The following is a 25984-nucleotide window of genomic DNA, read 5'->3' on the forward strand; positions in this document are numbered from 1 at the left end:
ATTGCATTTTTAGGACTGGGAATAGACCAAATGGGGGGAGCCAGAGAGAGGACAGCTCTCTTCACCAAATAGACCAGAAAATTTAGAAAGATAAGAATAGAGTCAGTGATGGAATTGCTTGAGCCTATCCTTATTTCATCAAATAAAAACTTATTTTAGTTCAGTGTGCAAGAAACTCCTTTATTCTGATTTGGAGGGTACTTTTTTTAAAACAAAAAACATCAAAATTTTTCATGTATATTTTCATTCATTGGCTGAATAATTGTATCAGGAAATTGTTATATTATTCATTTTAGAAGGTTTATTTTTATCAAAGCCTTTAATTTTATAAAAGAGGAAAAGTCCTAAGAAGTTCTACATTTCAGTTACTGGAAAAAGTGTCTCTGGTTCAGTTCCTTTAACTAATATTTGAGTAACATATCTAGAAATTTTTCCTTAAAAGATCTGTAGAGTTACTATTCAGTCACAGTGTAATTTATGAGTCCATTTATTTGCAAGTGAAAGTTTTGTTGGTTAAATTTAAACTAATCTAGGGGCTGGGGTTGTAGCTCAGTGGTAGAGCATTAGCCTCACACATGTGAGGCACTGGGTTCGATTCTCAGCACCACATTAAAAAAATGAATAAGTAAATAAAATAAAGATATTTTAAAAATATTAAACTAATCTATATATTCAAAGATATAGACTACATAATAATTATAGGCAGTTTTCCAACTTAAGTGCTGACCAAGCTTGTTCAATAACTTTATTTTTCAGTTTCCCTCTATTTTTCAGCTCATATGACCTATACATGCTAAACATAATTTTTATATCTCTTGCCAATATTCCTTTTAGTAAGTTTGAAATTATTAAGTAACAGTTTATTTTAGTTATTTAAGATGTAAATGTAAATGTCATTTTTTTCTTTGCTGATATTTCAAACCTCAACAACCTATCCTAGTTTTCTCATTTTTTTCAGACTTCTTTGTCTATGCTTATACACTATAGAGTTCTTCTATATTTGTATTCCTTTATAAGAAATTCAGTTCTAATGTTTACAGTTTATTTCTAATGTTTACTACAATTTTTCAGAGGGAATATTACCTGGACTTGCAGATTTTGTTTAAAAAAAAAACCAAAAACTCCACCCTCCACTCCCATCCCCTCCCCTCACTCCAGTACTGGGGATTTAATTAGGTCTCACTAAATTGCTGAGACTGGCCCCTCAAACTTGGGATCCTTCTGCCCCAGTTTCCTAAATCACTGGGTTTATAGGTGGGCACCATCAGGCCTAGCCTTTTGTTAAATTGCCATGAGCCTTCTCAAGCCTCTTGCATTCATTGAGTCTCATTGAGTATAGTATAAAAGAAAAGTATAAAAGAAAGTAAAGTATAAAGTATAAAAAGGAAAACTTCTAAAAGTGGGTATAAGTTTACCATATCTCCAAACTTAAAAACTGAGTGGAGTTGAGGCAGGGGGATTACGAATTCAAGGATAGCCTGGGCAACTTCCCGAGGCCCTGTCTCGAAACACACAAAATTACATATAAGAGGTTGTGAGGGGAAAGGGAAAAAAAAAAAAAAAACCAAGGGAGAGTATTAAATTACAGCAGATGGGATAGAGAGAGAAGATGGGAGGGGAGGGGGGGATAGTAGAGGATAGGAAAGGTAGCAGAATACAACAGTTACTAATATGGCATTATGTAAAAATATGGATGTGTAACCGATGTGATTCTGCAATCTATATACGGGGTAAAAATGGGAGTTTATAACCCACTTGAATCTAAAGTATGAAATATGATATGTCAAGAGCTTTGTAATGTTTTGAACAACCAATTAAAAAAAAATTAAAAGGGCTGGGCGTGTAGCTCAGTTAAGCCTCCATGTTTAGTCCCCAGTACTGATGTATATAAGGGTGAATGACTTAAAAATTAAGCAAGATAAGCTAAAAAATTGTCATAATACATGGAAAGAAATTACTTGATAAAGATCAGCACTGGTGCTTTGTATATATCTTAACAATTATGAATAGATATTTTGTGTATATTTAAGGTTTTTATCAAACCCCAAACATATTTTAATGGTGAGATGTAGTAAAAAAATCTGTTTTGGGGAAGTGGGGCAGGGGTTTACTGGCAATTGAACACAGAGTTATTTAAACACTGACCCACATCCCCAGCCTTTTCTTATACTTTATTTAGAGACAGGGTCTCGCTGAGTTTCTTAGGGCCTTGCTAAATTGATGAGGCTGGCTTTGAATTAGAGATCCTCCTGTCTCAGCCTCCTGAGCTGCAGGGATTTCAGGTATGTGCCACTGCACTCGGCAATAAACACAATCTTTTTAAAGTCAGGAATAAGATAAACATTTTTTGGAGATCCAGTGAAATCAGAAAGAAACAGAAGGGTTGGAAATGAAGAATGAAATCTGTTTTCTTTGCACATTTATTAATCCAAAAGAATCTGAAATCTAATTGTAAGTTATAATAACATGGGTCAGCAAAGGTTCTAAGTAAAATATAAATAATAAACAATAATGGCCACTAACATTTATAAAGTTTTTCTCACACTAAGTGCTGTACAATTTTAACTCATTTAATTATGACCACAATTCTATTGAGTAGTTACTGTTTTTAACTTTTCATAGATGAGGAAATGAAGTATTAACAATTTAAGAACTTGGTCTATAATAGCACAGCTAGAAGCTGCAGTAATAAGATTAGAAGCCTAGAAGCCTGACTCCTGAGTATACTCTTTACTTCGATGTTCATTGAATTTCTCTGTACTAGTAGTAAGTTAAAAGAAAATGTAACTTAGAAAATATATATTTATAATAGCAAAAAAGTCATAAAGTTCCCAAGATTAGCACTAACAAAACTATATGAAACCTTTATAGGAAAAAAATTAGATTAATTGAAGAACTAAAAGATAAATAAATGGAGAGAGATATATGTTCATGTATGTGCTTAATACTATAAAGAATTCCATTGTCCTGCGACATAATCTATAATTCAGTGTAGCTTCGGTGACATTTCCAAAAGGTTTTCCCCCTATAATTTGATAAACTGATGCTGAATTTCATATGAAATAATAAGGGCTAAAAATATGAAGACATTTTTTAATAAATAAGTGAAGGGACTTATCTTTCCAGATACTATTATAAAGTATTGATACAGAGAAACTGATAGAATAGAGAGAACTCAAAAATGAGCCTCTTTCATACTGTATGCATTTTTCACATAAAAGAGGAACACTTTTAAAATATCAGTAGAGAAATGATTATTCATCTAAGGTTATAGAATAATTGGTTATACATATGGGAAAGTAATAAAATTATCTCTGTACTTAATACATAAAAAAGTTCTAAGTCAGCAAAAAAAACAAATAAACAACAACAACAAAAAAAAAACACTTAAAAAAGAACATGAAAAGGGGTCTGGGGTATAGCTCAGCAGTAGAGCACTTGCCTTGCACATGTGAGGCATTGGGTTCAATCCTCAGCACCACATAAAAATAAGTAAAATAAATAAAGATATTGTGTCCATCTTAAGAAAAAGAACATGAAAATGGAGAATTTTAGAAAAAAAGAAACATTTATGACTATGGGTTAAGGAAAATATTTTAACATATTGAAATCATATCTAAAGACGTTTTTAAATTTGTGTGATGAAAGATAAGCCACAAGCTTAGAGAAGATTTTTGAAGTATGTTAACTAACAAAGGATTCATTGCCCAGGGAAGCACTTATTAGCTCAATGCAATGTTGGCTGAAATAACAAAATCCTGGGAAGTTTAAGAGACAGTAGTACATCAGAAATATAAATTATATACTTATAAAGGAAAACTTAAATGGAGTTAACATGAATATCCTGAGCCACAAGTGCCATTGATAAATCTCAGATACATAATGTTGCAGAAAATTTGATATCATATGATTTCATTTCTGTAAATTTTAAAAACACAAAAATGATAACCTGTATTGCATATTGCTTATGGCTATATATGAACATATATAGTTATAATTTAAAAACATGATGGGGTTGATAAATACTAAATTGAAGATAAAGAGTCTCTGTAGGGAAAGTAGGATTAAAGGAGAGGTACACAGTGTCAAATTACATCTACTATGGTTTACTTTTTAAGTAAAAAAAATAAATGTGTAGGGGGAATAAATCTGGAAAATAATATGGTAAAATGTTAAGGTTCTTAAAAACTAGATAATTGGGTACATTGATAATCATCACATTATTTTCTTGAACTTTTCTGCATAATCAAAGTATTGAGTAATTTTTCAAAGTAATTGTATCTATATTGGGGTCCAGAATTTTCTATCAGTTCTCATGCTCCTTAATCTCTAGGGCTGTTATACCCCAGGCCTTTTTCTTCTAGTCATGTTTTCTAGTTAATTTGTCCAGAAAAGGTCTCTGAAGACTTATGTTACTAAGTACACATTCTAACAGTCTTTTAAATAGTAATCAGGAAAAAACTAAGAAGAGCACAGTGTGCCTTTTGTGTTAGCAATTTTTTCCTTTTCTTTAAAATTCACTTTTTAGACTTTTGAAGAACAGAAATTTTAGAATGTTAGTCCTTCAATTTGATAGTTGTAGAGAAAAATCCTTTCTCCATATTCATTGGTGTGAATAAATACTGTTATATTTTAAATAAAAGCAAGTTTATGAAATTTTAAATTTAAATTCAAATCTTTTTGTATTTATTTAGAATAAAATATTTTAAGATATGCAGATTTGGGAGATTATAAGACAGCCCTAAATATCATGTAACCTGGTTGTGTATATTTATATCCCCTTCTATTAAATTTCCCCCAAAAGTTCTATGCTGTGTTCTTAGAATTTAGTAAAGGAGGATATTGTATACAATGTATGAAAATCTATTTGAAGTTAAACATTACAAACATTATACTCGAACTTTATATCTTCGGTTTAATCAGAACAACCTCTACAGGTTTATGTGCCCTCACTACCACACTTTAATTTTGTCTGCTTGACTTTCTGAATTTATTGCAGATCTCACAACTCGATGCATATAATCAAATAAACTTAATGCTGAGGCCATTATCTAGGCACAAACTCTCTTCCTTAGTAATAAATAGAAATTAATCCCAGCCCAGACTTGTCCTACATTAGTCTAGAAGATTTCTGAGAACCAATTTAAAGAACTCTAGGGAAAGTATTACCAGAATACAAGACTACTTGGTGACTGCTGGAGAAATATTATGCTCATATAATTAAAAACCCCAGTGTCTCACTTCCATGTCAAGGTTCACTGTGGTTTACAGAGCTGTATGTTTTTAGTATCTCCTATAAACTGGTTATTGGTATCATAAAGATTTACCTTGAAGATAATATGTTGTGTGTCATACTGCTAAAGCCTGTAACTGCCAGAAAAACTGGTCTGGTAGGGTTTGTCTCAGGTCTATAAAAAGATTGCAGATATAAAATCTATCATGGCTCAGTAACATGAAAAAAGATCATGGCACATGTTGCACTTTATTTCTAGAATAGAAAATTTGGATCTAAAATTATATGATTTGCTTTTGTCTTTAGTGTCATTTTGCACTTCATTATTGACTTTCTTTATCTGTGGAACACCATAGTTAATTGTTTTAGTCTCGAATTCAGCATATTTGATGGACCTTAACCCTCACAGCCTCCCTTCCCACACTGCATGTCTGTTTCTACATAGAAATGGTTTTGTAAGTACTTAACCATCTAAAACCAAACTTCAGCTTCTTCAGTAGAAGTTTTCTAACAGAATTGAGAGTATTCTGTGTTTCTGCTCTTCAAACAGTAGTAACAAGTAATATTGAACAAGAAGGCAGTCGGAGGGAGCAGTGCCCCTGTTCAAAATTTCATTTTGGACATTTTTTTTTTTTGTGTGTGTGTGTGTGTGGTGCTGGGGATTGAACCCAGGTCCTTATGCAGGCAAGGCAAGCACTCTACCAACTGAGTTATATCCCCAGCCCTCATTTTGGACATTTTAATGCTCAAGAAATGGAAGAAAATTTAAAATGAAGAAAATTAATAAGAGAGATTTGTATTTAGAATTATTACTAGATTTTCAAATTTAACAATACTAAATTTGAATATTTTATTAGTATAGATTTTCAGTGCAATGAATTATACTGTCTTAAAAGATAAATGAGTATTTAGTTTCAGATGCCAGAGTCTCTCTATCATAGAGTGTCAGTTTATAACTTCAGTAACAGCAACTCCAAAACTATGCAGAACATGGTTTAATTTTCTTCAACCATAGAGTTTATAGATAATCACCATCATGACTATGTATAATTTTATTGTCTCAGAATGGGATATAGGTTAGTAAGAAAGGATCCTATCCACCACTCTCACTCCACTGTTTTTTGGGGAGGGTGGGGGGCTGGAGGTAGAAGTAAAAGGAGAAAGGTAGTCACACAGAGTAGGATCCAGGGGCTCATATTTATCAGGACTGTTTCCCAGAGTCCTTCAGTACCAAATGGAGGTAAGTTTTCCTAGTGACATCCTCCACTGTCTTAATTTTGTGCTTTCTTGCAGCTCTTAATTAATTAGGTCTTGTGTTACTATCAGAAAAATAAGTGTGAGTAGTCATCACCCTAACAGGGAAAGATAGCCAACTTTCTTTGTTCTTGGGCCAAACGTACCAAACCAAGAAGCAGAGTTAAAGCAATCTAATGTCCTGGAAAGACCAGTTGTACACAGGCTGCCCTCTGACTAATGGTATTTTAGCACACATAAGAGTTTTTGTTGGATGATCATAATTAGAGATCTGTTTCCATCCAATTATCCTGAATTGTGAAGGTCAAAGTATAATTAATTCCAGTGGATAATTCAAAATTTAATATTGCTAATTGATGTGAATAAAATAAGAATCTACCTTTTTCTACTGTTGAGAAATCCAGTTCAATATGGCAGACTACTCCTGCAGTTTTTTTCAATGTTTTAAGCTGTATTTGTGCTAAAAATTGTGACTTCTTTCTTTGGGGGAATGTTGCTATGAACTCATGGATTTTTATTTATTTGATGTTTTATAATTAAATATATTTATTCTTTATGATGATTGGATCATCCCAAGTCTGACCAGGGACGATTGACTAGCCTTGACTCTTTGGCATGGTACACTAGTAACCATGGTCACCTTGCTTTCTGTTACAATAAGGTTTCCCATTCACCTCTTATGCTTTGCCTGCTGCCGAAGTAGAGTTAGGCATTTCTCCTAGTAGTCTGGGTTCATTTTAGTCAGGAATGACTTAGAAACCCAGATCTGAGACATCTGTCTCAGATATGTCATTGTTGCTAAGCCTTGTCAATGGATAGAGTTCAGAGGAAGTGTGTGAGTTTTCATTTTGAATTCATGTTGACATTTCTAAGTCAAGTTAATATTAGAGAGTTTTGTTCACCTTCTTTGATTTTATTATTCTTTCTCTCTTTATCTTCAATTTAATATTTATCATCCCCACTCTCTCACACATTAGAACATCTTTTCTAATAATAATTTTTGGTTTATTTTGTGTGTGTATTTTTTTGTTTTATAATTACGTTCAATAGTAAAATAGTTGAATGAAGTTAAATATGACTGTGCTTCTTTTCTCATTAGACTATATCCCATAAGCATGTAGTCAATTGACTACATACATGTATTTAAGATATTTTATCTCTGTTGACTATGCTTTTGGTTTTATATTATCAGGTACATATTTTCAATATTAGAATTTGCTTTTTTAATGTTTTTAATTTATTTTTGAACATGTAGTAGGAGCACTGACATAATTCAAAAGCCAGACTATTAAACACACACACACACTCACTCAGCAAAATCTTGCTGCACCTTCCATTCTTTCCCCACCATACATTTTACCCTTTATATTAGTTTCTTTTGCAAAAATTAGCTCTTAGGTGTATACATACATGTGTGTAAAATTGTGTGTGTTTGGTATATGTACTCCTCATCCTTTTATATGTTAAATATACTTTTATGTATTTTTCTTTTTGGACTTAATATATCCTGAAGATTATTCCATATCACAGTATAGATCCTGTTTTAAAACATAATGAGAAGCAAAAGGATACCGGTAATCCTCTATGTGAATGTGTTATACTTTATTCATATATAATTAATAATTAATTAATTAATATACTAATTAGTATACTTTGGGGCTTCTAATGCATATATTGGGTTATTTTTAAAGTAACTGTTTTAACTATTTGGTATGTTCTTATTGCATAAAATCCAAACTCTCTGTACACCCTTCTGGAGTCTGTAGAAAAGATACTTCTGTCTGCAAATAGTGTTTCCCATGAGATAAAAAGAAAAGAAATGGATGGCGAATGTCTGATCTGACCTCTACTTATAGAGCTAGTAGCCATTCTAAGCCATAAGTTATGGTTGGCGCACAGCGTTCCCTCAGAGTCTTCATCTAGTCAAGAGATTTAAGCTTTGGATTACTCAGCAATCTATAGTAGGCTTACGTAAGACTCCAGTAATCTTTCGCAAATTGAATAGGAGGATTGAGGTCACCTGGCATACTCTTTAATCCTGCAATTGATCTCTGAGCTCATGGTATTTACTGTGGGTTGACTTATCTATTTTCCCTATAAGCTGCATTTATCAGTAAAAGTGGTTTTTCGCAAAAAAATTGTTTGCTTTCAATTCTTGTACTATTGTTTTTCTATTATATTAATCATTGCAAATATTTTTTTCCAAATATTAACTTGCTTATTTCTTTTCTTGATCTACAAAGGACTTAAGGTGATACATTTAGTGTACTGTAGAAATTGACCATCTTTACACTCTTTCAAGTCTTACTTATTATGAAGATCTCCAAAGCAATATATATTATGTAAAACTCAGGTCCTTCTTGGAATTCTGTCACATCTTTAAGTGTGCACAGGAAAATGGCTGATTTACTAAACTTGATTGAAAGATCATGGATTGTAACACTTAAATTTGTTCACAGTCCCATCAAATAAGACCATAGGCTGGTGAGAAAAAAGTGCAAAACTATGAAGTTTTTAATAACACACCTGTGAACTAAAATGCTGAAATTTTCCTGCAAGTTATGAAGTGTATATGTAATAGATTGTTTTATAGTCAGCATATGAAGATGTATGTTTCTTTTCACACTATGAAAATGTAATTTCTTAATGGATCCCAATCTTGTGATTGTACATCATGTGGAGTTTCACTTATGATGTATTCATATATGAACATGGGAAAGTTATGTCTAACTTATTCTACTGTCTTTCCTATTCCCATCACCATTTCCCTTCCCTTTATTCCCCTTTGTCTAATCTACATCATGTATGACCACAAGAATGGGATCCTAATTAGAATAAGTTATACTCCACATATGTATAATATGTCAAAGTACACTCTACTGTCATGTATATCTAAAAGGAACAAATTAAAAAATTTTTTAAAAAGAAAGTTTAATTTCTTGCCACTACTAAAATATTTTCCCTTTATTATTATTTTTTAGTATCTAAAAAACACGGCAAGCTCATTACTTTCTTACGAACATTCATGAAGTCTCGTCCAACAAAACAGAAGCTAAAGCAGCGAGGGATTTTGAAAGAGCGAGTGTTTGGTTGTGATCTTGGGGAGCACCTTCTGAATTCTGGCTTTGAAGGTAAAAATAAAGTCTATAAGCTCATAATATTAGTTCCTGAGTTCTCCATATTGATTTCTTCCAACCAGTTACAGAATATATTAGGCAAGTGGTGTGTGTTTATTTTGGTTCAACAGTGAGTACTGAGCTTTCTCAGGGACTTTTCTCAGTTTTGGGTAAGAGTGGAGAAGTTCAAACATTCACCTTGGCATTAGTGGGGCTTGTGATCTGCTTTGGAAGAATGTTATTTGCACAAAAAGGACACAGCAACATTGTCACTTTGCATTTTTCTTGTGTCTATCCAGATGGCTTTATTAGCCAGTTTTCCTGCTCATTTGGTAATTAAAAAAAAAAATTCTTGATTTTCTTTGTAGAAAAAACAGGCATACTTTTGAGACTATAAAATACCAAAACCATCCTTCCAACTTTGATACCTAAAGATTTATATTCTTTTCTCTATAAATTAAATTCTGAATTAAGACTTTAGTTGAGTGAATGGATGGAGGAGATGAATGAATAGGAGGGGAGAAAAAAAGGGAGTTTTCTTTGGATATTTTAAAATAGCATTCTCCTGCATTATCCTTTTTAGTCAGCATATTAAGGAAATATTTGCCTGTGCTGTTGATGAGTACCAGAAATAGATTATTTGTGAGATTCTTAACCATTATGAGACAGACCACTAGTAGAAACTAGTGGTAAATACCTTTAGTAATATCAATTCCAAATTAAATCCTTATTCACTTCTTAAAGAATTCTAGTGAACTTAGAAGAATTTAATACAAAACTATACCATGTTTTGTGAGAGAATAGACAAAATATTATCTTAAACAGATCTTATTCACATATTAATGTCAACTTAATATACTTCTTTAAAAAACAAAAAGACAAAAAACCCTGATGATTATTTTTGCAGATGTCAAAATGCACATGAGAAAATCAACCAGTGAGACTATCAGAGAACAATTGTAGGGGGAAAAATCAGTAAATATGGGAGACATTGAGCTTTACTACAGTATTCAAAACTAGAAGGAGGAGTTTTGTGAAGAGAATGAAATATAAGAATGAAAAATAGCTGAGAATGTTTAGAAATAATTACTACTATAGATAAAAAATCCATTATGATGAAGAATGGTTTTAGAACTGTGTTATAAAGAAGGGTTATTTATAATAACATTAAAATAATAATATATCTGAAAAATTAATTCCTACATTAAGTCACTGAAAAAAAAAACCCTCCAAATTTTTAAGAGAGTTAACTACTTTAAATGTATGGAATTGCCAATGTGAATTGATTTTGTTTTGAGGTTAAAAAAGGAAAAAAAAATTCTCAGATTTAAACAAAAAAATAAGGGAAGAAGGGGCTTCAAACATATGTATATGTTTTCCAAGTAATGAAAAAACACAAATGTAGAAGAAAGGCACCATGAATTAGGAAAAATAACTTTTATGGATATGATGAAATGCTGTTATCATAATGTGTGAAAATATCATTAGACTTTTAATTTTATTTATTCATTTATTTATTTATTTTTTAAAATTTGTTTTACTTAGTTACACATGACAGTACAGTGATCTTGACATATATTTGAATCAAATGGGATATAATATCTCATTTTTGTGAATATACAGGTTCCAGAATCGCATTGGTCATCTCTGAGTAAAAGAAAAAAAGCATATGGCTATCATAGGGTGATAGAAAGTAAACAAAAGACAGAAGCATGTCTACTCTCATTTGTAATCACAGAAATGTTCTTAAGCAATTTTGAAACACCATTTTACATTGATAAACATTTTTAAAATAGCAGAGCTTTTTTTTTTCTTAATTGTGGTATTTAGGGCCATTAAAGATAGCAGTGACTTTTATCAATGCATAAAAATTATTGGCTTCAAGTATCTCTAAATTAATACAAACTTTTTTGGTAGCATTTCATAGCAAGAAACATAATGGATTTTACAATTTTCCTTTCATATAGCAATTCTACTCCTTAGGGATTTATCCTAGTGTAATAATTAAACAGAAAAAAAAGTGTTCATTATATAACATTATAAATGAAAGCAAAAAATGTTGAATACCCAATCTTGGAGGAAATTTTTCTACAAATTGTGAAGTCATTAAAAATTATAAATTTTAATAGTGTAGAAAAATGAAAATGTTATTTATAAACAGTAGATTAAAAAAACTTCAAACTATAATATTTAGGGATTATATAAAATGTTAAAGTATTAGAGTCAGAGAATATCTTTGTGATTTTTTTTTCCCTAATTCTCCTTTTCAATTAAAAGAGGGGGGAAAAAAGCTAGAATAAATTAGAAATGAAATAAATAGTCTTGGAAGATAAAATTTTCTGCTCATGGCCTGTCCAATAGAGAAAGTCTATTATTAGAAAAGAAAAAAATTTTACACTACTATATAATTGAACTTTGTTAAACGTGAAGAGGCAGGAACTATGAAGACTGAAATAAGATATAATCTAGTTGGCATATTAAAATAATTTCCTATTTCACCAGGGGTGATGAAAAATAAAGAACAAAATTTCATATGAAATATTCATATAATATTCAAATGAGGTCTAAATTTGCAGGAAAAGAGAAACCTTTGAAGTGTATTAACTAAAATTTTAATTAGGAAAGAAATTGGTTTTTCATATCAGAATTATTTAACTTTGATTTAATAAGTATGTGAGGAATTATCTTAACATTTTGAGATTTCACATATATTGTATATAATCTGTACCTATAGTCACATTGTGTGTATACTTGCGTGCGCGCGCACACACACACACACACACACACACACACACACACAGACTTTTTTGGGGGGTGGGTGGGTACCAGGGATTAAACTCAGGGACACTCAACCACTGAGCCACATCCCCAGCCCTATTTTGTATTTTATTTAGAGATAGGGTTTTACTGAGTTGTTTAGCACCTCACTTTTGCTGAGTCTGGCTTTGAACTTGTGGTCCTACTTCCTCAGACTTCTGAGCTGCCGGGATTATAAGCATGCGCTACTATGCCTGGCACATAGAAACTATTTTAACATTTAAAAATAACTGGAATTGAATATGTATTATGTGTATTTTAAACTCTGGGAAGAATAATATATATTACATACATTTTATATATATAAATGTATAATCATATAATGTATATAATCATTCTCAAAATTGTTGTTTTAATTTAGACTTTAAAATATAGTCAAGTGCTGCATACTGGCATTTTGACCAGTAATGGACCACATACATAACAGTGGTTTCATAAGATTATAATGCAGCTAAAAAATTCCTATCACCTAGTAGTGATGTGTAGACTTCCAAAAGTTTAAGGGCTGGGAAGTTAACTCAGTAGTAAGGTACTTCCTTAACATGCACAAAGCCTAGGTTCAATCCCCAGCACTACCAAAACAAAACAAAACTTCTGGTGCAACATGTTACTCATGTGGTTTTGGTGATGCTGATATAAACAAACCTACTGTGCTGACAATTGTATAAAAATATAGTACATACAGTTATAATTATATGTACATAATAATAATAATGATAATAAATGACTGTTACTGGTTTATGTATTTATTATACTATACTTTTATTATCACTTTAAAGTGTGCTCCTTCTATTTATTAAAAAAATGTTTACTGTAACACAGTGTGTCTTGTTGTGTGTTATGCCAGCATATGCATCTCACATTGACTTTGTCTTTTGATTGTATCATTTTCTCTTGTGCTTGATGTAATCTCATGTTGTTTTGTTTATCATGTTTCCTAAGTGTACAGTAGCCACTGCTAATGACAGTAAGAGGCTACATTGATTCATCTGCAAAAGATTGAGTGATTAAGAACTATGAAGTTGATAACGTCAGTGATACATTGCTTACCAGTTAGGTATATCCCATCCTACCATAGCTGCCATCTTGAAGAACAAGAACAAATTGATGGAATCTGCTTCAGTGATGGGAAAGGGACTAAGAAAAATTCAAGAATGGCCTGGATCAAATATGAAGAAACTTCTAGTGCCCTAGATTGAAGACCAGGCACACAGAAGTATATCCCTTTTAGCACCATGACAGTCATGGCCCAAACAGTTTGTTTGCAATGTTGAAGGAAAAGGTTGGACCCCACTACAATGTTGAACTAACTGGTACCTCTGGGTAGTTTGAACAAATCATGTCTTATATAATATGAAAGTGGCACATCTGTGAATGCTGATGTTAAAGCAGCTGAAGAATTTTTGGAGATCCTAGATAAGCTGATTATAGAGGAAAACTACTTGCCAGAGCGAGTCTTCAATATAGAAGAAACTTCAATATTTTGGAAACCATGCCTGAAGGACTTTCATCCATGAGAAGGCCAAGTCAGTGCCAGGTTTCAAGGCTTGTTAAGAATGGGACAGCAGTTGTATTTAGGGGTAGTGTTGCAGGCTATGAATTGGAAGCCTTTCTGATCTGTCACAGCAGTATGCCCAGGGCTTTCAAGCATATCAACAAGCACACACTCCAGCATGCTTCAGGAGCAAAAAGATGTCATGCATAGTCCAGATGGCCTTGGGAAGTGCTATGTCAGAAAAGTACAGAAGCACTGTATGGAGAATCACATACCTTTCAAAATGTTACTTATTGTTGGTAGTGCTCCAGCAATTCTCTTTTATTGCTGACCTTCATCCTAATATCAAAGTGATGATTTTTGCTCTAAATGCCACCTCTTTGATCCATCCAGTGGATCAAGGAGTTATAGCAGCTTTCAAGGTCTACTACCCGAGGAAGACCTTGGGCCAGGTTATTGCTGCAACCGAGGAAGACACTGATACTGTTCTGGAAAGATTATAGCTTCTATGACTGTATCAAGACCTTATTTGGGGTTGAGGTGATGTCAGTAAGGAGTGTAAAAATGGCACCTGGAAGAAGACACTCAAAAAGTTAATTCTGACTTCAAAGAATTTGACAAGGATGAGAAGTTGCAAAAATCAACAAGGCTGTGGTTGAGATAGGAAACACCTTTCTTTAGGTATGAATGAGGATGATGTTGAGGAGCTCCTAGAGGTGGTTCCTGAGGAATTGACAATCAATGAGGAGTTGTTGGAACTGGATCAGGTATGCACAGCTGTAGAAGAGGCAAGAGAGAAGGAAATTGCAGAGCGCCCAAAAAAATTCACAATGAAGGATTTAGAAGAAGTGTTTGCCGACTCCTTATAAAGATTGAATCCATGGACCCCAATAAAAGTTTTTTATTAACAAAGAGGAGTGTCACATGCATTATCTACTTACGAGCAAAACTATAATGGGGGAAAAATCCAAGGAAATAACATGAACATATTTCTGAAAAAATGATGCCTGCTCAAGAAGAGCTCCAAGAAGGTCCTTCCAGACGGATTCCAGAAGGCCTCAATATCATAGGAGATGATGACTCCATGAGTGATGTTGTTCTAGAACACCTTCTAGTGGGACAAGATGGGGAAGTGGAAGATAGTTATGTTGATAATCCTGACCTTTTGGAGGCCTAGCCTAGGCTACTGTATGTGTTAATGTCTTTATTTTTAACAAGAAAGTTTAAAAACTGAAAAATATGTGAAAGTAAAAAATTTTAGATAGAAAAATAAGGATATAAAGAGAAATATTTTATACAGTTGTGCAGTGTATTGTGTTTTTAGCTAAGTGTTACTGTACAATTGAGAAAGTTAAAAAAAATTTTAAAGTTTATAGAGTAAAAAGTTACTTTAATCTAAGGTTAATTAATTAGTAAAGAAAGAAAGTTTATTTTTATAAATCTCAGGTACAGTATATATAGTCTTCAGTAGTGTACTCTAGTGCTTGTAGCCTTCACATTCACCCCACTCACTCACTGACTCACCCAGAGCAATTTCTAGTATTGTAAGCTCCATGCATGTAAGTGTCCTCTAGTAGGTGCACATTTTATACCATATTTTAACCTTTTTTTGTGTAGACACATAAGTATTCACCCTTGTGCTACAATTGCGTATGGTATTCAGTGTGGTAATATGCTGGACAGCTTTATAGCCAAGGAGTGCTAGGCTATATTATATAGCCAAGGTGTGTAGTAAGCTGTCCCATCTAGATCTGTATATTAGGTATACTCTATGTTGGCAAAAAAAAAAAAAAAAAGGAAACCACCTAACTTTGCATTTCTCAAAATGTGTCCTTATTGTTAAGCTACAAATGACTTGTGATGTCTTTACCCTCTAAACAAGATAGACTTTTCATCAGATTTTTCTGAAAAGGAAGCACATTCAGAATAATGATTTTTCTAAAGTGACTCATTCTCTGAATTGTGTTCCTAGTGAATGATTATAGTGAGATTACCTTGTTACACTTTCTAAAGTTTTGAGCACCTCCCAGTTCGAGCAAGAGACAAACCTGACCTGTTTCTTCTACAAAAGATATTTTAAGGTAGTAGAGGTTGGAAGAGCACTGAGAGGTCTACAGTGTTTTTCTCTTTTGGCCCAATACAGAACTTGGCTGGGAGATTTTCTCAGGTCTATGGGGGCATTTAGAGAAATGGAGGAAACTACCAGGGAGGCAGATTAGACCATTTATAAAGATGAGTTCTAGAGCAAATGTTTAGGAGGGCCATTTCTTGGCCCTGGAGAAGTTTCACTAGATTCTGGTTCCATTTTGCAAACCATTAAAAACAATACAGGACTGGTTTTAAAAAATTTGAAAAGTAAACTTTACTTCTTGTTAAAAATTTTGGAAAATGTTGAGAAGTATAATGAAAATAAAAACCTCCATAACCTTAAAAAAAAAAAAAAAAAAGAAGAAGCTGAGTGTGGTGGCACATGCCTGTAATCCCAGCAGTTCAGGAGGCTGAGCAGGAGAATAGAGAGTTCAAAGCCAGCCTCAACAAGGGTGAGGCACTAAGCAACTCAGTGAGACCCTGTCTCTAACTAAAATAGGCTGGGGATGTGGCTGGGGATGTGGCTCAGTGGTTGAGTGTTCCTGAGTTCAATCCCCAGTACCAAAAAAATAAATAAAATGAAAGATGTTTTAAGAAATCACCTACAAGCCTGACAAGGCAGTTTTCTTTTTATTCTTTAATTTGTGGTACCTGGTGCCAGTGTTCACTCAGAATGATCTCACAGAGTTTCACTTGTCACAATGTTTATAATCAAACTGATTAAAGATTTTATATCACAGTTACCTATAGAACCAATTTTCTAAAAAAATTTTGCCCACAGAGTATTTTTATGTGTAGATTAGATTAATTTGCCTTCTGCACGGGGCATTCTTAATTATAGAATCAAAATGGTTTTTTGTTACATTGATTTTTTTGGTATCTTTTGCTGTTGTGCAACCTTGCCTAGGTGAGATCATTAATATGAGCCCACATTTTCCAAGTTATTCTGCCATGCTCACTAACTTTCAGAGATTAATTCAGCAAATTTGAGTTGGACCTTAGAAATTTTATGTATGTTTCCACTCTTAATAAGAATAATAAATGAGGACAGATGCTAATATCTCATTTCTTCTCAACAAATGAAAGATTTAACTACAGTGTTTGCATATTCCCTAATTACAACAGAATCCATTCCAGTGGAACAAAGTTTTAAGTATTATTGACTTTTATTCATAGGATTTGTTTTATTTGCTGCACATATTTAAAACAGGATTTCCTTAAAAGTTTGAAATTAGATTGCTAATAAAAAAATAGAACTTTGGAGAAAATAGGTAAAGTTAGGTTTGGTAAAAAAGATATTTTAAAACCAAAGAAGAGAAAACTCTGTTTGCCTGCACATATGTATATGTCTGTTTCGGTTTGAAGTTATTCATTCCTTTCAGCAAGAGACCTTTTTAAACTATTGTTATTATGCAATAATATTATAGTCAGAGCACAGTAGAAAGAAACAAGCCCCAAATCACCCCAAAGTTAATCTTCTAGGTAGTCATAATTTGTTAACCAAGAATCATGATGCTTATTCTATGTTATACTACCTTTTGTGTTCTTAACCTGGAAGCCACCCCTTCACAAAAAAAAAAAAAAAAAAAAAAAAAAAACCCAGTTCTTTTTCATCTGTTCTGGCAAAACCTACTTGATGCCTAACAGACAGAAGTGACTTAGTAAGAAGACAGTTGGTAAGTGAGTAGTGAATGAATGAATGAATGAATGAAGAGAAAAGAACAACAAAACCCTGACTGTCAAAAAAAAATTAAAGGCCAATTTTTGTTATACTTATTCCTACTTCTGTAAGCCACAATTCTACTTAAAAGGATTACTAGTTTTTATTTAAACATTTCCTCTTATTCAGTTGTCATGTGGTTGTATAAAAAATCAAAACTGTATTATTTGGTATGCATGGGAATAATTTTTAGTCAAATTTTCTCTTGGAGGTTTCTGATGTTCTATTTTGACTGGGGTCATTTTTTCATGTGCATTTGGCCCATTTGTTAAATGATTGTGGGTGGGAATGGCTATTAAATCATTTATCTTGCTTAAAATTTTAAGTAGTTATCATGCAATTTTATTTATTAAGTTTGATGTGATTGTTTTGTAATCGTTGAGTTCTTTTAGTTAAGGAATATGAAATGTAAAGAAGCAAAGCAGAGAATGGGGTGCGCTGGTGCATGCCTGTAATCCCAGTAGCTCGGGAGGCCAAAACAGGAGAATCTTGAGTTCAAAGCCAGCCTCAGCAATTTAGTGAAGTGCTAAGCAACCCAATGAGACCCCGTCTCTAAATAAAATACAAAATAGGGCTGGGGATATGGCTCAGTGGTTGATCACCCCTGAGTTCAATCCCTGGTACACCCCTCCCCAATAAAAAGAAGCAATGCAGACATTTCCCATGAAGTATTATGTCCATAGGGGTTTTCACATTATCCAGGGAAAAATCTTTTATTCTGTATGTTTTCAAAGTTTTCCTACTTATTTGGGAAAATATTAGCAGGTATGAATCTACTATCAAGTGGATGTAGAAATCCAGTGAATGTGATCCTTTTTTGTAAATGGCAGCTTATTTTGAAAAAAAAATTAATGTATGCTAGGAGAGCCTAATAATATGGAAATAAAATCCTGTGCTTGTAGAATTTTCTCCCAAAGCCAATATTTTGGGTACCTGGGTAAGTTAGCATGCTAATTTGGAGCATACGTAAGAGAAGCGTTTTTAAAGAAAAATAATTAAAGCTCTGTTTTTTATCTTTCTTTAATAATTATGTTAATTATACCAGTAATCTCTAACTGTATTTCATTTAAAGTAGGTGACAGGAAATATTTAACCCCTAATTTTATTATTCTACTGCTAGTTTATAGAGTAGAAACCTAAGGCAGAAACCTAAGGTTATCATTCATAGAACAATATCTGAAATAGAACTCAAGCTCTTATAAAGATACTTATATTTAACATTTCATTTACACACAGATTGCTTACATCAAAGTCTGTCCACAAAAAAATGCCCAGCAGTTCTGCTGCTCTTCATCGCTAGTGCATAAGCCGGCCAAGCACTACATTGCCCTAAGTTTAAAGCATTGACTCTGTGCTTGGATTGTTTGAGTCAGGATCTTAATTCATCACCATTTCCTGTTTGCCCTTGGGTAAAAATTTCATCACAGAGGCAGTTTCTTTTCTGTAAAAAAGGGATTACAATAGAAATCCCCATTTGCCATAGGATATTGGTGAGAATTAGAGCATGTACATTGTAAAGGCACTCCACCTGACAGTATGAAGTGATCTACACTATGAACTGCTGTTTAGTTTTTTAATCAAAGAGAAGAAGCTCAAGTTTTAACACAATTTATAGGATTTGACAGGATTTAAAAGATAGACTATAAGAAAGACCAGCAAAAAAAAAAAAAAAGGAAAACCAAAGAAAAATGTGATGTAATAATAAAGGAATGACTTATTTATGTACCATGAATGAAATATATTAGCTAAAATTCTTATTAATTTTAGTATGTTAATTATCTCATTTGTTTTATTTGCCACTCTGAATGTTTCATCTTTAGTCTGCGTTTTGCAGACCATATAATATTCTTTGAAGTGTTTCTTCTCAGAAATTTTAATTAACATTATCAAATGATCAGAGTCACTAAAGCCTATAAATTGACTAGTCTGCATTAGAAAATGAAGAGTTTTCACATCTCAGCTATTATAAAATTGTGAATGGTTATGAAAATTTTTATTATATATTTTAAAAGTTCTACTCCAGACCAGAGACCCCCAAAATAGTCATTCAGATATGTATATTCACTAAGCTAACCAGAAAGTACTCTTCTTTTATTTACCCTTAAAGTTCTCTTTATGAAAACTGGATAATATCAAGTAAAAAATAAGTAAATTTAGTGTAAAGATAAGCATGGAGTGAGAAGATTACATCTATTTGAAATTTCTTTGACCTATGCATTATGTTGATATTTTGCTTATTTAATAAAATTAGAATTAACATTAACTATGAGAAATAAATCTTTTTAAGAGGTGAAATATTGTAGCACTTAAAAGTAACTTGTTGGAATAAGCATTTGACTTTGTATATCCATTTGCTGTGTATGAAATTCAGCCAAACAGCTGTATTTTTATTTTAACCAGTTATGGTGTTAGGGTTGAATAGTTCACCTTTCTGTTGTAACATGAGTCGATAAATTCACTGCAGAAAGCTCTGAAGACTTTGCTGCGGAGCTATGAACCAAGTCAGTCTTGATTATTTAGGAACTACTAATGTACTTTATGTGTGAAGTTAAGTACACATGCCCTCATCATTTTTGTAGTGAATTAATCCTCCCTCCCCTTTTATTATTAATTTACAAATTTTATTCTTCTTATTAAAAATAAGACATTTTTGGTAATTTGCATTCCATGGAATACTACCAGTTTTATCTGTGTATATGAAATTTTTCTTTAGTTCCCCAGGTTCTCCAAAGCTGCACAGCGTTCATTGAGAGATATGGCATTGTGGATGGAATATATCGTCTTTCTGGAGTTGCCTCCAATATCCAGAGACTACGGTAATAACTGTCCATGGCATTTTCATTTTTATTCCTGATTAGCTCATTAAAATGCAATTATTTCAAAATTACATTGATAATCATAATTTTGATAAGATAGTTGAGATAAAATAGGATATAATATCCATATTGTTCTCTCTGTATATTTTTTATCCATATTGTTCTCTTTTTTTAAGTTTTTTATTCTAATTTGTTACATATGATAGTGGAATGCCTTACAGATATTACACATAGAGCACAATTTTTCATATCTCTGGTTATATACAAAGTATATTCACACCATTTGTGTCTTCATACATGTACTTAGGGTAATGATGTCCATTTCATTCCACCGTCTCTCATACCCCCATTCCCTCTCCCTTGACTCCTTTGCCCTGTCTAGAGTTTGTCTATTCCTCCCAGGCTTCCCCTCCCAACCCCACTATGAATCAGCCTCCTTATATCAGAAAAAACATTTGGCATTTGGTTTTGGGATTGGCTAACTTCACTTAGCATCATATTCTGCTAAATGGCATTTCTTTATCTGTAGTGTCAGAGAACCATGCGCCTTAACCTCTTCAGTACTGTATTGTGTATTTCTTTTCCTCTTTGTGATGTTTGAAGTTATTAACAAATGAGTCTGAACTCATAACAACAGTGGGGGGTGAAATTTACATTATAATAAATTATTCTTTGGTTCTTAATTAAGATTGATGTGAGTGAAACCTTTTCTAATCTCCTTTGACCCTAATTCAGTAGTGTATGTTTATATATGAGATAAAAGTAGTGATAACCTCTATAAATAAAATACAAATTTTATTTTTGCTTACCTCTTGGATTCTGGGCTATTCTTGATATACTGTTATTTCTTTTTCACTGTGATGCATGGTAACTGCCACTATTCTGTAGGAATTTTACTACTTTAATTAACCACAGAGCTCATCTTTGTTTTTAGGAATACATGTTAGAAAGCACTTAAATCAGTTTTTGTACTGAAGACTGTTTACTCTTTAATTTCAGACACGGTAAATTTCATATTTATATTGTCCACACACATTAATTCTTCAGATGATAATTAGCTTCATGCCTATGAATTAATATTAATTAACCTCCTGGAGATTAAATTTAATTTGCCTTAGAATTTAGAGCACAACTTTTTTTAATATTTTGTTTTTAGTTGTAGTTGGACACAATACCTTTATTTTATTTATTTATTTTTATGTGGTGCTGAGGATCGAACCCAGCACCTCAAACATGCTAGGCGAGCGCTCTACCACTGAGCCACAACCCCAGCCTCTAGAGCACAGCTTTTATTTCACTCACTCTAATATTATAGATTTTACTGTCTATTAAAATTTGTTATTTGCTAGGAATTGCTTTATATTGTTTCTGGCTTTCTTATCCTGCTTGAGCTGTATACTACTTGTAGCTGAGAAGTTTCTGTATCTAGTTGTTTGTAGACGAGTTGCTACTCAACCCTGGATTCCGGAGTTGCCAAAATATTAGTTATTCAAACCATCAGAAATTTGGAATCCTGCTTTCAAATTGATGTGCTGTAAGAGCTAGTCTTTTGAATGCATTTCAGAGGTCATTGCCCATTTTAATATTAAAGCTATGTCATTAATTTCTGTGTAGAAAGATGCTTATCTTGTGATAATACATCCACTTACTGCTGAAGTCCAGATATAACTTATGTAAATTTTAATAATTTGAAGAAAATAGCAATTCACTGAGGTAAAGTTGAGTGTTTTGGGCCAGAGATTATTTCCATTTTAATATTAAAGCTATGCCCTTAATTTCTACATAGATATCTCTCTAATAATAATATATCTGGTTACTGCTGAAATCCAAATATAACTTAACATGAATTTTAATTTGAAGAAAACAGTAACTCACTGAGATTAGAGGTGAACATTTTATATTGTTTCTTTCAGGATTTAAGTCATGTATTTGCTTTTCTCAGTCACATAATTTTGTTTTGTCCTCATCCATCTGGGTCAGCCATGAATTTGACTCCGAGCATGTCCCCGACCTGACGAAGGAACCTTATGTTCAAGACATCCATTCGGTGGGCTCCCTCTGTAAGCTGTACTTCCGAGAGCTCCCAAACCCTCTGCTCACCTACCAGCTGTATGAGAAATTTTCTGTAAGTATCAGTCATACTTGACTCAAAGTCTTGGTGTAGAGCTCTGCTATTTTTTTGTTTAATTTATATGACGTTTGGTTTGGTCCCATGTAAGAAATAGTTCTGTGACTTAAATAGCCCCTTAAAACATAACAAAACAAAACAAAACAAAAAACTCACCAATTATTGCCAGCTAGTCTGTGGTGATGATTGCTGTTTTCACATTATCATTCTTTTAGTTCTGATTTTGAGCCACTGACCTTACCACCTGTGTTTTTAAGCATTATGATTTATTAGATTCCAGTGTTGACATTGTGTGAAAACCAAGTTTGCATCCTTCAGGCTCTATTGTGTTTCCTTGTCATTTAGCATCAAAGAATAAAGTGAGTTAATCTTATAATCTCAGAGGAAAAACAGAATGATAAATGAAGAACTCTAATTTTTACCAGCAAAACCTACTGGTTTATTCTGTTATGAACTGTTGTTACAGGATGCCGTTTCAGCAGCAACAGATGAAGAAAGGCTGATAAAAATTCATGATGTCATTCAGCAGCTCCCCCCACCACACTACAGGTGAATCACATTGGTGAATATCCACCAGAGGCATGTCAGTTGATTTGTAAAAATGTTGGTTTTTCCCTTCCTTTGGGTTTCTAATTACTTAAATTTCCTTGAAGTTCCACTTCTCTGGAATGGATTTTATTCATATATGTTTTGACTAAACCTGAGGTTTTGTCTGTTTGTTTTTTCTGTTAGGTTTTATTGTATTCTAATTTTGTCTTGCTACTTTTTTTTTTGGTAGTGGTGCTAGAGTTGAACCTTGAACCTTGTACATGCTAGTAAGGTGCCCTCTGCCTCTCAACTAGACTCTCTTGTTGCTACCTTTTAAACCCCAGTTTGATTTATATGTTAGTTTGAATTCTCAGATATATTTTTGTTTATGTCTGAGAAGACCAGAATAAAATTAAGGATTGCTTTGCCATTTAGTGAAAGAAAGAAAACAGTTGAAACTTTATATTATAGTATGCAAAAAGAATTAAGACATTTTTAAAATTCAGTTGTTAAAAAGAAATTAAATTTAGCACATATTCTAGTACAAATAAGTAGTTTAATGCTGATTTATTTTCAAAATGACATTGCTTATATATCATTTTTTAAATCAATGCTCTACTCAGCACTAAACCAACCTAACATTTTTTTAATCTGTACTAAAATCAGACCATATTTTAAAATCAGCACTCTACATGCAAATGCATAATGGGCATGATCGAGAAGATAATCTAGCATTGACTTACTGTTCTGTTAATGTCTTAGGAGAAATTTGATAAAATTAAAGGGATCTAAGAATCCATTGAATAGAGAAAAAGGAAAATTAAGGAGCGTTTATGACATAAGCCAAAGAAAATTGATGTATTTATACTGTAAAGGAAAGCCAAGGAGATAAGTCTGATTAATACAGAGTTATTTAAAGAATATTATTGAGGGAGAAGACATTCTTTATTAACTCGTCAGTGAAAGGAACCTGGTACAGGGTAATATTGGCTTTGATAGGTTGGCTTGAGTTTGGAATTTCCAAATCCATCCCTTACTACCTGTGTGATATCTTTAAACATCAGTCTTCATGTTCATGAACAGAATACTGATACTTTCTTTTCCCCCTCCTCCCACTTCTCCTCTTTCTCCTTTTTGTTTTTCTTCAGTACAGGGGTTTGAATCCAGGAACACTCTACCTCTGAACTACATCCTCAGTCTTTTTTATTTTTTATTTTTTCACTTTGTTTTAATTAGTTATATATGACAATGGAATGCATTTATGCACTTTGATATATCATACATAGATGGGGTATAATTTCTCATTTTTCTGATTGTATATATTATACAATCATGCAGTCATATATGTACATAAGGTAATAACGTCTGTTTTATTCTACTATCTTTCTTATCCCCATATCTCCTCCCCTCCCTTCACTCCCCTCTACCTAGAAGAACTCTGTTCTTCCCTAGCACCCCCGCCCCCCTTATTGTGAATTAGCATTCACATATCAGAGAAAACATTCGACCTTTGTTTTGGGGGATTGGCTTATTTCTTTTAGCATGACATTCTTCAACTTCATCCATTTACCAGCAAATGCCATAATTTCATTCTTATTTCATATTGCTCCCCTACTATCTATGTAGTCTTTTCTATTAAACATTAGGTATCTTTCCTTCAACATATTATATATTGAATACCTATCTGACTATATGTTTTTTTTTAATATTTTTTAGTTGTCAATGGATCTTTATTTATTTATATGTGGTGCTGAGAATCAAACCCAGTATCTCACACATGCTAGGAAAGTGCTGTGCTCTACCACTAAGCCACAACCCCAGCCCCGACTATATGTTTTTTATATATAATTTATTACCTATTCAGTATGTAACCTCTCTGAAACATGAACTTCTTAAGATCATGAATTCTATCTTATTTATGATTATATTTTCAGAATAAAGCCTTGAACATAATAAGTGTCTAATAATATACATTGCATGTGTATTTTATATGTTTTGTACACTATATATTCAGTTGCTTGATACTATATATGTGTGTATATTGTAGATCCTAATATTACCCTCTTTACCTGAATCTATATTACATAACCATAGTAAGCCCAACCTGAATTATATATATTTTTATTATATATCTATTCTACTCTACAATATATATAATTTTTGTTACATACTTCTCATTTTGTAATATTATAATTATAGTTTCTTCTGTATAATTTATACGTATGTGTCCTACTTTATATCTTTTGATTCAGGCTTTTAATCTAAGATTTTAACACTTACATGTTTTAATTCCTTAAATGTTCTTGAAAAATATGATTTTAAGTGTTCTTTCATGTTCCCCTAATTTGATATTTGATCAACGTACTACTGTTTTTTTTTTCCCAATTTTGAATATTACTATGAGGATCATCCATTTACATGTAATCTCGACTTTTTTTCAGGATAAAAAGCTAGCAGTGCAATTCTGAAAACCAAAGTATACTAACATTTTTATTCTCAATATAAAACAGTCCCCAGTTGTATTCCAGGAAGGTTTATGCAGTTTCCACTCTCATCTGCTGAATATGAAAGTGCTCACTTCATGGGGTCTTGACTAAAATTCTCCATTAACTTTTAAAAACATCTTTATAATCAGATGAACTAAATAGGTATCTTTGGTTATTTTAATTTTTTATTTCTTACATTGTCTTTTAGACACATTTCTACATAATCTCCAGGCCAGGTCACTTTTCTTTTCTCTTTTTGTGTTTTTTTAATTTTATTTATTTATTTATTTATTTATTTATTTA

At 32.6% G+C, this 25984-nt stretch overlaps 1 protein-coding gene across 4 annotated transcripts in view; it reads left to right on the forward strand.

The window, feature by feature from the left end:
* Positions 1-25984, forward strand: part of ARHGAP32 (Rho GTPase activating protein 32) — a 283976-nt gene that overhangs the window by 240687 nt on the left and 17305 nt on the right. For all 4 annotated transcript variants that reach the window (XM_081280998.1, XM_081281001.1, XM_081280999.1 and 1 more), the window contains 4 exons: positions 9469-9618; positions 20437-20539; positions 22520-22664; positions 23134-23216. In XM_081280998.1, the coding sequence (XP_081137124.1) occupies positions 9469-9618; positions 20437-20539; positions 22520-22664; positions 23134-23216 (481 nt within the window). The remainder of the gene's footprint in view (positions 1-9468; positions 9619-20436; positions 20540-22519; positions 22665-23133; positions 23217-25984) is intronic.

The sequence above is a fragment of the Spermophilus citellus genome, assembly GCF_964194105.1.
Source record: "Spermophilus citellus genome assembly, chromosome: 2".
NCBI lineage: Eukaryota > Metazoa > Chordata > Mammalia > Rodentia > Sciuridae > Spermophilus > Spermophilus citellus.